The 13,869-nt window shown below is 36.7% G+C and overlaps 1 protein-coding gene across 1 annotated transcript in view; it reads left to right on the top strand.

Moving 5' to 3' along the window:
• The window catches only part of SVEP1 (sushi, von Willebrand factor type A, EGF and pentraxin domain containing 1), a 260,322-nt gene that overhangs the window by 156,155 nt on the left and 90,298 nt on the right, over window positions 1-13,869 (top strand). Inside the window, exons 19-24 of the mRNA XM_010365569.2 lie at window positions 2,861-3,022; window positions 3,406-3,497; window positions 4,621-4,717; window positions 7,000-7,113; window positions 11,311-11,424; window positions 12,439-12,640. Of these exons, the coding sequence (XP_010363871.2) occupies window positions 2,861-3,022; window positions 3,406-3,497; window positions 4,621-4,717; window positions 7,000-7,113; window positions 11,311-11,424; window positions 12,439-12,640 (781 nt within the window). The remainder of the gene's footprint in view (window positions 1-2,860; window positions 3,023-3,405; window positions 3,498-4,620; window positions 4,718-6,999; window positions 7,114-11,310; window positions 11,425-12,438; window positions 12,641-13,869) is intronic.

Below are 13,869 nucleotides of genomic sequence, written 5' to 3'. Positions count from 1 at the left end.
CTTCAAAGGAAATCCATTTTAAACTAACCAAGTTTACAGTTTGTGTGAATAACAGAGCGCTACCTAGCACTCTGAGATCTATCAATCAAACAGTAAATTACCTTGTTCTTAGTGAAATAAAGATACAGTTTTAAAATGTAAATTTTATGCATGTAAAGACCAAACCTGCAAGAAATATGTTTTCCTAAATTTGTGTTAAAGTCTATGATATTTTCTGCCATCTCTTGATTGAATTACCATCTCTTCATTGAGCTCTTTTGTTAATTGCATAAAAGAGTCTTTAGCAAAAAATTTGGCTATTTTTGTTTTAAATTTCTGATCTAAATGTCTTGAGATTATCACAAATGCTTTGTTTTTTTTCTCAAGTCAGTAAAAAAGAGATGCTATGACATGACATACCCTGCTCCCTTGAACCTCAGTCCATCTCTAAATTTTTCAACCATACTGCTAATTATCTCTGCTGTAGTATTTTTATTATAAGGACACCAAACCCTAAATGATAAGAATGCTGACATCCTGAGCAGCTACTTTTTGTGTTCTGTCTTCCATACTTACATTTATGCAGACAAGTCTTAGTATTTTTAATAGTTTTCTCAGTTTATAATGGCTTTAATATCTATCCAGATGATGCCAGTTCATCCAAGGAAAGGGCACACCCAATCTGAATTCATTGCTGAATTGGTTGCTGTCTAAAACCCCAACCAAAGAATTAAATCATGAGTACTCTGTCCCCCTGCCCTCTGCCAAATGCAACAAAACATCATGGAAGAAAATCTAAGTTTGTTTTATGTTTGAGGCCATTTTTAATTTGGTTAATATTCCACTCATTATTTGGCAAGAGAACTTCAGATTTGGTTAAATGATAATTCTCAAATGAATGTTCTTTACAAAAAGCCTAACACAAATGACAGTGAAAGGTCAAAAATAATAAGATTTCCAGACCAATGAATACAAAAAACAAGCAAGTAGGGGGGTGGTAAAGTGAGTTTATGAAAAAGTTCAATTCAAAGCCCAATAGCATCACATGAGGAAAAGAGTTATTTTTACAAAATTCACGAGCAATATAAGTTAGTCATAATAAAGCTTTGTCATCAAATAACAGCAGCAAAATGCAACAAAATCTGTATGTCTCACAATGATAAATTGTAGAAATAAAATTTTCATGGAAGATTTTAATACCTTCCTTGTTTTTTTTTTTTTTTTTTTTTTTTTTTAGACGGAGTCTTGCTCCTTTGCTCAGGCTGGAGTGCAGTGGCGCCATCTCATCTCACTGCAACCTCTGCTTCCCGGGTTAAAGCAATTCTCTTGCCTTAGGCTCCTGAGTAGCTGGGATTACAGGTGCCTGCCACCACACTGGCTAATTTTTGTATTTTTAGTAGAGATGGTGTTTCGCCATGTTGGCCAGGCTGGTCTGGAACTCCTGACCTCAAGTGATTTGCCCACCTCGGCTTCCCAAGGTGCTGGGGTTACAGGCCTCTGAGCCACCATACCCTGCGACTCCCTTGAATTTATAAAGATCAAGTAGGCAATCAGTAAAGACACAGAGAACTTATAGTACATGATTGATAAGGCTGAACTAATAATACACATTATACTTTTTACTCTATGGTGATAACACTTTTAATGAAGTATTTATTATTTTTAATTATCTTTAGATATAGTGAACAAAAAAATCTCAAAATTCAAAAGGTAGCAATTAGTTATGCAATATAAATTCTCTGACCATAAGATGATTAAAAACAAATTAATAAAAACTCATATACATATTCCAAATATTTATACATTTTAAGCCATCTTCCTGAAAATAATTGTGTCAAAAAATCAAATTACAATTCATATTACTTAGAAAATAGCAAACAAAAATACTAATGATAAAACTACCGATTTCGCTAAAGCTACTTGCATAGGTAAATATATTACCTTACATTGTTTTAGTATTAAATAAGGAAGAGTAATAATTACTTGCTCATGAAAGCAGTTAAACAGAATTAACAGGCAAAACACAAACTGGCAAAAATAATTAGTCTAAGTATGTCAAAAGATTCTTATTCTTAATATATAGAAACATTAAAAATCCTCCATAAATAATAGACTATTCAGGAGAAATAAGATTTCTAATAAGTAGAAGAAAGCAACTTCATTTATCATCAAATTGCAAATTAAAATAACGATAATTCCATTTTCATCCCAAATTGGAAAAAATAATAATAATACCAGTGCTGAAGAGCATGCAGTGAAAAGAGTGATTTCATACACTACTAATGGGAGTATAAATTGGAACTACTTATTGAATGATTTGGTACTATATATCAATGGCTTTATTCTTTTCAAATCTTTAGACCTAACTATTCAACTACTCAAATCCAATTATTCTAATTCAACTACTCAAAGTCAACTGTTATCCCAAGGAAATAATCAGAGCTAAATACAAAGATTTATGTAAAAAATTTACTTCAGCATTATTTATAATGGCAAACAAATGAAAACAATCTAAATATCCAATAGTAGAAAAAATGTTAGATCAATCATGGTCTGTCAATGAGATGCAACATTTTTCTTTTATTAAAATCTATATAATGATCTGGGGGAATGATTTGGGAAACATGATATCGTGTTAGGTGGAAAAATCAGAATAATGTGGCCAATTCTAAACTTTATTAAATTAACGTGTGTGATTAAAGACAGGAAGGAAACCCAACAAAACATTTACCTGGATGATAAGATGGTAAGGGTATTAAATATATGGAAGAGATTATATAGGTAATTCAGTAGGTTTCTTATATGCAAAGATTAAATCACTTCTTTCAAAGATAGGGTGTGTTACTTTATATGCACATGCGATTTGTTTTTACCTCCGCAGTTCCTTGTCCAGAAGGAAAATTCTCACGTTCTGGGTTAATGCCCTGTCACCCCTGTCCTCGCGACTATTACCAACCCGATGCAGGGAAGGCCTTCTGTCTGGCCTGTCCCTTTTATGGAACTACCCCGTTCGCTGGTTCCAGATCCATCACAGAATGTTCAAGTAAGTAAACTTCATTTCTTATGGAATCCTATGTTGGACTCTTACTTTTCCTTGTCTCTGTTGTAGCTTCAGTTCTGAATATTACTATGTTCGGTGAATTTGGGTGTCTGGACTTGTTAAATTGTCCTTCTGAGTATTTTTGATGACCATGGCACAAAGAGTCTTGTTTTGGAAACACTGAACTTGATAATTTCTAAATTTCTAAGAGTCTAGGATGTAATGATGTATGCCATCCATCTCGGTTTTCTTTTTTAAAATGTAAGTCAAACAAAATATATGTGGCTTTACCGACTCTGACAAGCAGAATATTGACCATAGTGTTAGATGTAGTCCACTTACTGCCATATGTACCACACTGACATGTTTTTCTTTTAATTGATTAGGTTTTAGTTCAACTTTCTCAGCAGCAGAGGAAAGTGTGGTGCCCCCTGCCTCTCTTGCACATATTAAAAAGAGGCATGAAATCAGCAGTCAGGCAAGTTCATTTTCCATAAAATTTTCTCTAGTGGAATGCTTGGAAAGCAATTTGTCATTTTACAATTGACATACAGGAAAAGGACCAGGATTGAAATTTTAGGTAAACAAGATTATGAATTTTATAAATGAATAATTGTATTTACAATGACTCCTATTTAGAACATTCCCAAAATGCAACATTAGATGTTCTAAGTACCAAAAATGAGAGTTTTTCCCAGAAATGCCTGGCAATAAGAATGAGTAGATACGAGGAGCCTTTTGATTCACTATAAACACTTACCACAAGCACAACCCATCATTTGAGTAAGGGAATTTGGTTTAACGAAAGGGCTTTTCTAATTGGCAGGAAAAGTTACCCAACTTTCATAAAAATTATTTAAATTTCTTCACCAGCAAAAAAAAAAAAAAAAGATTTCTTGGGGAAAAGTATGAATTCTTAAAAATTAAGAAACATAAATTAAAAACATAGCTAAACCAAATGCTTTATATCTTTTAAAAGACTAGTTGTTAAGTCTTGATTACTTTAATAGATTCAGTCATTACTCTGAATTCAACTTGCCCAATGTCATGAATTCCTTGCCTTTTAGTATTTTCATGGATAATGGGGATATATTTCTGATTTCAACTTCCTACAGCCAAGTCCAAACATAATGACTTGTTAGGACTCTATAAGTCATATTTCAAACTGAGCCTAGTGGACATAGGAATTTGTAGGATCTCCTAAAGCAGTGGCTGTCACATGGAGGAGTAACAGAATCCTGGCCAAGTTTTTAAGACAGTAATATACAGACTTCACTCCCAGATATCCTGATTTAGCTGATCTGAGTTGAGGCCCTGACCTTAGTATACTTTAAAAATATCAGTTGTATTCTAGCATGCAGCCAGCATTTGGAAATGCTCCTTAGGTTTACCAGAACATCACCCAAGAATGATATATATCATTTGCTCCCCTATATGGCAGGCACCGGTGTTATTCAGGCAGCAACCCAGCTAGCTTAAATGAAATTACCTGGAAACAGGAACGAGCTGTCTAATGTTGCAAACCTTCTGACTCTAATCAGGACTGCTTTGAAATACATAGAGTGCTTTGTCTCTGATTGATGTTTTTATGCTACTGGTAGGTTTTCCATGAATGCTTCTTAAACCCTTGCCACAATAGTGGAACCTGCCAACAACTTGGGCGTGGTTATGTTTGTCTCTGTCCACTTGGATATACAGGTAAATAACAGAGAGGAATGTAGATTTTAATATTTTTATATGAAATCATTATGACTTGCAGTATCAAACTTTAGTCTTTAGTATATTAAATATATCTGGTAAGATACATTAGACTATGTAAATGTGCCAAAATTTGTTGAACAAGATAATAGGTGAAAAAATCATACATACTTCACAAATGACAGTTTTCTTTGCCCATTTTGGATAAAGAATAAAGATTCATCTTCCCTATGAGTCTTTATCATAACCTACAATTTAAATTGAAATACAATTCCAGGGGTCATGTTCAAAGTTTCATTCTGTCAAAAATTTTATGCATGATACTCCACATAGAACAGATTGTCCAGTATAAACATTTTTAAATGAACTGGCAGTTTCTCTCATTTGCTACACACTAATAGAAGTTCTTGTGAATAGCTATGATTTGTTGCTTTGTTTCTAGCTTTCTGGAAGCTGTGCTTAGAAAAACAATTTGGCTTTGGACTTTATTATGTAGGAATTATGTAAGAATTATGGGGTTTTTTAACAGTTTGGTTCACATTCGACTTGAGTCCAGAAACATAATTTTTGAGGGGAAATGAAATATACCTTAAAATTGCAATTAATTTAAAATAATCGTTTTATTGTAGACAGTTTTTTTTTTTTTATTATACTTTAAGTTCTAGGGTACATGTGCATAACGTGCAGGTTTGTTACATATGTATACTTATGCCATGTTGGTGTGCTGCACCCATCAACTCGTCAGCACCCATCAATTCATCATTTATATCATGTATAACTCCCCAATGCAATCCCTCCCTCCTCCCGCCTCCCCATGATAGGCCCCAGTGCGTGATGTTCCCCTTCCCGAGTCCAAGTGATCTCATTGTTCAGTTCCCACCTATGAGTGAGAACATGCGGTGTTTGGTTTTCTGTTCTTGTGATAGTTTGCTAAGAATGATGGTTTCCAGCTGCATCCATGTCCCTACAAAGGACGCAAACTCATCCTTTTTTATGGCTGCATAATATTCCATGGTGTATATGTGCCACATTTTCTTACAACCAACTTGAAAGTTTTTAATGAGAAATAGTATTTAAGTAAAGGAATTCACCACAAGATAAGCAAAAGGAAAGTCAAAAAACAAAGTATAGTCGAGATCTGTCTAGAATATTGGCATTCCAGTATAGCTGGCTTGTGTTGTGTGCGTGTGTGTCTTTGTGAATTTTTATAAAAATATTTACCTTGATGTTCCATAAGAAATAAAGGATCTTGTTTGGGAATTCTGTAAATGAGTGGTGGTTGAGATAGGGTATAATATAGGACAGTGGTTCTCAAATAGTCATGTGCATCACAATCATCTGGAAGGCTTGTTAAAAACACAGATTGCTGGACCCCAGCCCCAGAATTTCTGATTCAGTCGGTCTAGAGTACAGCCTGAGAATTTGTATTTTTATTGCGTTCCCAGGTAATGCTGATGCTAGTGAGGAGGCCCCTGAGAAAGAAAATGGGTTTCCAGCACAGCTAGCCCGTAGAAAGCCCATGTGCTCCCTGTGGGAAGATGCAGCCACTCTGGGACACCTGGCATGTGAGCTGTGATCTGGCAGGCTTTAGCCCCACCTCCACCCCTCAGCCAGGTGACCTTGGTAGCAAGTACAGATGATATTGTAGCTTTCATTTTGAAATTAGCATAATTCCTGGCTCCATTTTATGCTTCCAAGTGCCCCCAACCCACTTCCAATTTGGGATCTTTTGCTATCTTCTATGTATCTTTATAAGAGTATCTTGGCCGGGAACAATGGCTCATGCCTGTAATCCTAGCATTTTGGGAGGCCAAGGCGGGTGGATCACGAGGTCAGGAGATCGAGACCATCCTGGCTAACACGGTGAAACCCCATCTCTGCTAAAAATACAAAAACAAAATTAGCAGGACGCAGTGGCGGGCGCCTGTAGTCCCAGCAACTCCAGAGGCTGAGGCTGGAGAATGACGTGAACCCGGGAGGCAGAGCTTGCAGTGAGCCAAGATCAGGCCACTGCACTCCAGCCTGGGTGATAGAGCGAGACTCCTTTAAAAAAAAAAAAAAAGAAAAAAAAAAAAGTAAGAAAATCTTAAATTTGTTTGCTTAGAGGTAGTACCTCCATTAAATACTTAATAGATGGTAGCACTTAATGAATATTGCCCTTTTCTTTACCACTACCCACTTAAAAATTCTGATTATTGAGATAATTACCTTTAAATGATCATAGTTCTGTTTTGGTTAATCCCATCCTTGGATTGTCCCTCAGTATTTGGTTTACATTGTAGGCTTAAAGTGTGAAACAGACATCGATGAGTGCAGCCCACTGCCTTGCCTCAACAATGGAGTTTGTAAAGACCTGATTGGGGAATTCATTTGTGAGTGCCCATCAGGTTACACAGGTAAGGGGAAGGTTTCTTGTTTTTAACAATATGAAACTTTGAATCATTAAGATGTCATCACCGAGATAAATTTGGAATGTGTCAAAGATACATTTATAGGATATTATAAACATATTGAAGAAGCGTATTTTCTAATATTACTTACATGCATTGGGAAAGTGTTCTTGTCCTTATTCTGTTATGTAAGGAGAACAAGATATCAATATGGCAGTATGTAATTGCTTTATAAAACAGGCAGGCGTGTTCCCATCTTTGCCAGCTAGATGTGTGACCTTGGACAGACATTTAACTTCACTGAACCTGTTTCTTCATTTGTAAAAATGGAGGTGAGGAAATGACAGAAAATATGTAAAGCTTACTACAAATACAAGGTCCTCCCGAAGCTTTTTACTAGTATTTTACTGAATTTATGAAGTGTATATGCTAACTTCTGTGGATTTTCATGTGTGTGTGTGTGTGTGTGAATATATGTGTGTATCCTTGAAGGGCACATGTATCCTTGAAATTGTTATGGACCACTATGCCTCTCCTTTTAACTTAAATAAATACATATTTAAGTGTTATTTTTTAGCATTCAAAATCTTTTTATTTATGACAAATAATTTCAACTTTTACTAATTCAGAGAGTACAAGTGCAGTTTTGTTACACGGATATATTGCATGATGCTGAGGTTTGGAGGACAGATAATTCCATCACCCAGGTAGTGAGAATAGTACCTTAATAGGTAGTTTTTCAGCCCACACCACCTTTCTTCTCCCCTCTAATAGTACCTAGCATCTATTGTTCCTATTTTTATTCCATGTGTACTCAATGTTTAGCTCCCACTTTAAGTGAGAACATGCAGTATTTGGCTTTCTGTTCCTGCTTTAATTCACTTAGAATAATGGCCTGCAGCTGCATTCATGTTGCTGCAAAGGACATGATTTTGTGGAGTTTCTATGACTGTATAATATTCCATGATATATAAGTACCACATTTTCTTTAATCCACCATTGATGGGCACGTAGGTGTATTCCATGTCTTTGCTATTGTAAATAGCACTGGGATGAACACACAAGCACATGTGTCTTTTTGGTAGAATGATTTATTTTTCTTCGGATGTATACCCAGTAATGAGATTGCTGGGATTTCTGGCCAACTATATGCAGAAAAATGAAACTGGACCCCAACCTTTTACCATGTACAAAAATTAATTTGAGATGCATTAAAGATTTAAATGTAAAACTTCAAACTATAAAAATCCTATAAGAGGCCGGGCGCGGTGGCTCAAGCCTGTAATCCCAGCACTTTGGGAGGCCGAGACGGGCGGATCACGAGGTCAGGAGATCGAGATCATCCTGGCGAACACGGTGAAACCCCGTCTCTACTAAAAAATACAAAAAACTAGCTGGGTGAGGTGGCGGGCGCCTGTAGTCCCAGCCACTCGGGAGGCTGAGGCAGGAGAATGGCATGAACCTGGGAGGCGGAGCTTGCAGTGAGCTGAGATCCGGCCACTGCACTCCAGCCTGGGCGACAGAGCGAGACTCCGTCTCAAAAAAAATAAAAAATAAAAAAAAAAAAATAAGAAAACCCAGGAAATACCCTTCTTGACATCAGCCTTGGCAAAGGATTTATGGCTGAGTCCCCAAAAGCAATTGCAACAAAAACAAAAATTAACAAGTAGGACCTAATTAAATTGAAGAGCTTCTGCACTACAGAAGAAAGCATCAATGGAGTAAACAGGCAACCTACAGAGTGGGAGAAAATACTTGAAAACTATGCATCTGACAAAGGCCTAGTACTCAGAATCTATGAGGAGCTTAAACAAATCAACAAGCAAAACACAAATAACCTCATTAAATAGTGGGCAAAGGACATGAATAGACACTTCTCTAAGATGACAATAAGCAACCAACAAACACAAAAAAAAGCTCATCATCACTAATCATCAGAAAAGGCCAATCAAAACGACAATGAGATCCCATCTCACACCAATCAGAATGGCTTTTTTTTTTTTTTAATTTTTGTATTTTTTGAGATGGAGTCTCACTCTGTCGCCCAGGCTGGAGTGCAGTGGCATGAGCTCAGCTCACTACCACCTCTGCCTCCCAGGTTCAAACAATTCTCCTGTCTCAGCCTCCCAAGTAGCTGAGACTACAGGCGCATGCCACCATGCCCGGCTAATTTTTTGTATTTTTAGTAGAGACAGGGTTTCACCATATTGGTCAGGCTGGTCTCAAACTCCTAACCTCCGGTAATCTATCCGCCCCAGCCGCCCAAAGTGCTGGGATTACCTCAGTCACTGCCTTCGGCCAGAATGGCTATTATTAAAGAGTCAAAAAATAACACATGCTGGCAAGGTTGTAGAAAAACACGGAATGCTTATACACTTTTTTAGGAATGTCAATTAGTTCAGTTACTGTGGAAAGCAGTTTGGAGATTTCTCTAAATGTCTTAAGAGTCGCAGTTTTCAGCACCTTCTCACAAAAATAGTTCAGAAACAGTGATCTTATTCTCAATTCCCTTGTTAACCCACATTATAATTATTATAATACTGATGATATATTCTAATAAAATAGACTAGGATTTACTACTTTATAAATAGTAATGACCCCATGATATTATTATGGAGAGTACTGAGATCAAATAAATCATCCAGCATTGTACCTAACTCATGAAATCATTATTATACTAAAAAGATATCTGAATATATATTTTAATGCATGTGGGTATATAATTTTCTATATCTTAAAAAGTTTAGTAAAATCCTGATAACATTTCAGAGGAACCATAACTTTATGTGTATCTAAAAACAATTTCCGTAGAGACATGAAAATGTTTAACATAATTTACAGTAGTAATCATTTGGAACAACTCATATATTTTCTGTATCTCAAAGCCATGCAACACTGGTAGTCCCAGGCCTATGTTTAGGGGCCACGTCATAAATATCTTGAAACAAATTGCTCTCAGCTTATACTCTAAGAGGCCCACATGCTGTGAGACCAACTGCAGACCAGCAAACTCATCACCCCTAACCAAGGGTGTGTATTCAACAGCTGGAACCACATCCAGATTGCTGGCCTGATTCCCATTTTCTTTCTCATGCTCTTTCCTCTCCACTGTCTGCCTATGGTTGCATTTCCATAGACCGTATTAAAATTATGCACCTGTATCCTACATTTTTTATTTAAAATTCCAAATCTCATGTTAGTGACACCTGGAGTTGAATCATAGTAAAAACTTGTGACCAGAATGGTAGACACATACTATGAGAAAAGTAGAACCAAGTTTCTAAATAAGATAAATATATATTTACTAGATGTGAAATGCATTATGTGTATTATTTATTAGCCATTACATTTATTGTGTGGATTTACTGTGAAAAAAAGTGTTCATTATGGTCTATATGAAAGTGTAGATTTTATGTTAGATTTACTAGTCTCATAAAAACAACTTTCATTGTGAAATTTCCTTTTAGCATATTTTAATGTCAAGGTACATAAATTATTAGATATGTGTTACATAATTCCATGAGTTATAAATTTAAGCATCCTAAACTCTTCAACTCAAGGAGTCTTTGTACATATGTTCTTGAATGTGAAGATTTATGGTTCTAGGCTCATTTCTGTGCCTGTCCTTGGCAATGTCACAGACCTCTTTGGATCTAATTCTAGATGTGTAAAATAAAGAATATGAATTACATCTAGTTCTCAAATTATGTTCACACAAAACATGGGACAGCTGCACAGAAATTTGGCTGTGTTTCCCTAATTTGCAGAAGAAAATGAGTTATTTTCTTCATTCAATATATTTCTCCCATAATTTTTGCCAACTTTGTAACGCTGTAACTGTTACCACTTAACTCTAAAAGGAATAAACTCAAAAAGAGAACAACTTGCAAACAAATAAGGAGGAGAATTTTAAAACAAAATCACGCATCTTTTTAACTAAAAAAATATGGTCAGATATTCATAGTTATCATTTTCCATTGCATGCTGAATATGTTAGGATTCTTGCTAGAAAAAATTTGCAGTTCACAGAATAGAAGAAACATTTTATTTCAACATGTTTGGCAAAGAGTTAAATTTGTCACAAACATGTTAGCCATGACTTCCAATTTCCCTATTCCAATGCCTGAACAACTTGCTTGGAAACTATTGGTCTTAAAGTCCTTTCAAGTTTTCTCCAGTTCAAAGATTAATAATTATTTGCAGGTCTGCGGTGTGAAGAAAATATAAATGAGTGTAGCTCCAGTCCTTGTTTAAATAAAGGAATCTGTGTTGATGGTGTGGCTGGCTATCGTTGCACATGTGTGAAAGGATATGTAGGTAAGATGTTTCCAGTCTTCCCAAGTTGTCTTAAAATCTTGTAAACCACCACAAATTAGTACATTTCTTAACATGATATATATTAATGTGAATGTTTGGATTTTATGACTGCATGGTGATTATGTAAGAGAAAGTATTCATTTTTTGAGGAAATATATGCTGAGATGTTTGGGGTGAAAGGGCACGCAGGTCTGCAAAACTCTCAAATGGTTCAGCAAAAAATAATTTGTGTATGTGGTATGTGTGTGTGTGTTAAGGCAAACTTTCAAGAAGGAACTGGAGACATATGTAATATCATATTACGGACAGATGCACAATAATATGGTTTAAAAGTGTATGCTTAATTGCTAAAGGGTAAATCCAAGAAAGAAAGTGGCCAGTAAAGGAAAAAAGCAAGATCAAAGAAACAGGCAAGTTTTGAATGGCTAGCTTTATTTCTTAACATTATCTCAATTAGATGTCTGTTACCAAACTTAATTTCAAAAAAAATAAGATTTAAAAAAGCAGATTATCGGCTGGGCATGGTGGTTCATGCCTGTAATCCCAGCATTTTGGGAGGCCGAGGCAGGTGGATTACTTGAGCTCAGGATTTCAAGACCATCTTGGCCAAAATGGTGAAACCCTGTCTCTACTAAAAAAAATACAAAAATTAACCACGTGTGGTGATGGGTGCCTGTAGTCCCAGCTACTCAGGAGACTGAGGCAGGAAAATCGCTTGAATCCAGGAGGTGAAGTTTGCAGTGAGCCGAGATCGCGCCACTGTACTCCAGCCTTGGAGACAGAGCGAGACTCTGTCTCAAGAAAAAAGAAAAAACTCAGAGTCCACAAAAAAATGACTTGCAAAAGCCAGAGCCCATTACAGAATGGATCTCAAACCAGTTTGATGGGCCAGTGGCTCCACAGCCTGCATTCCAAGCCTCTAGAAGCAGCATCCTCCAGGGAGTCAACACTTTAATTACAGTGTTCCCAGGGAGTTAATCATTTGGGCTGTTTCTCTTCCATCTCCATCCTCAGGCCTGCATTGTGAAACAGAAGTCAATGAATGCCAGTCAAACCCATGCTTAAATAATGCAGTCTGTGAAGACCAGGTTGGGGGATTCTTGTGCAAATGCCCACCTGGATTTTTGGGTACCCGATGTGGAAAGAACGTGGATGAGTGTCTCAGTCGGCCATGCAAAAATGGAGCTACCTGTAAAGACGGTGCCAATAGCTTCAGGTAAAGGCTAAGTCTGATTCTTTTCACTTTTTTTTTTATTTTTCTAAACTAGTCAGTGTTTCTGCAGCCTTTATGGAGTATTGCTTTGAGTCTCAAGTCAGCCATTTTCAAATGCTGGCCCGAGGATAAGCTACAGTTGAATATTCCCACCGCCATTTCTGCTTCACTAAGCCCCGAGTAGAGCCTACCATTTTAAAATAGGCAACCTGTTATGGCTTAAGTTTCCCGATGATTCTGATGCACAGCCATGTTTGGGAACTAACATTCTATACTGGGAAAGTCACAAAAGATGAAAGGAAATATAATTACTCAGAAGCAAACACAGTAGCACTAGACAAAGCCCATATTTTATTTATTTATTTATTTTTATATTTTTGAGATGAAGTTTTACTCTTGTTGCCCAGGCTGGAGTGCAATGGCGGGATCTCAGCTCACTGTAACCTCCTTCTCCTGGGTTCAAGCGATTCTCCTGCCTCAACCTCCCGAGTAGCTGGGATTACAGGTGCTCGCCACCAGGCCTGGCTAACTTTTGTATTTTTAGCAGAAATGGGGGTTTCACCATGTTGGCCAGGCTGGTCTCGAACTCCTGACCTCAGGTGATCCACCCGTGCTTTAGCTGAAGTTTTTATACCAGATAAAATCAAAATGGAATCTGCAGTCATATTGTGATAGTGCTCATCTATATTCTATGTCCACAATTTTGAAACTTTTTTAGTAACCTTTTGTTAAAAGAAATCTAACATGAATGTAAAAAAGTAAAATAATAAAAGCTAAGCTTTTGTGGCTGAAAATAGTAGTGTTTGAGGGGAAGAAAGACTATGTCTCCCTGAGGCAGCTCTTAAGTGTCAGTAGAATACAGTTTGAAAAACAACCCTCTCCTGTTGTCATTATCAAGACTATCCTGTTCCATCCCCCACTCTTTGCAGGGGAGTACAGAAGACAGCACATCTGTAATACACAAGACAGATTTCTCTTGCTTACAAAATTTTAGAAAACTGTATTGTCCTCAAGGTGCTGCTGGTGTTATAAGTTTACAAAAGTAAAAACCAAAAAAGAACAAAAGAGGTCTAGCCCAATTGCAACATTTCCCAATCCCCTTCCTTCTAGTTCAGCCCCCTTCCATTACCATCCTCCCACAATATCCTCACCTTCAATATGGAAATGAGGTCTTATCATGTAGCGCTGCTTTCTTATGGGTATTTGACATTTTCTGGCATATACCTAACTGT

This window comes from Rhinopithecus roxellana, chromosome 16 (genome assembly GCF_007565055.1).
Source record: "Rhinopithecus roxellana isolate Shanxi Qingling chromosome 16, ASM756505v1, whole genome shotgun sequence".
Taxonomy (NCBI): domain Eukaryota; kingdom Metazoa; phylum Chordata; class Mammalia; order Primates; family Cercopithecidae; genus Rhinopithecus; species Rhinopithecus roxellana.
The sequence above is the reverse complement of the archived record's forward strand: the minus strand, read 5'-3'. Positions and strand labels throughout refer to the sequence as shown.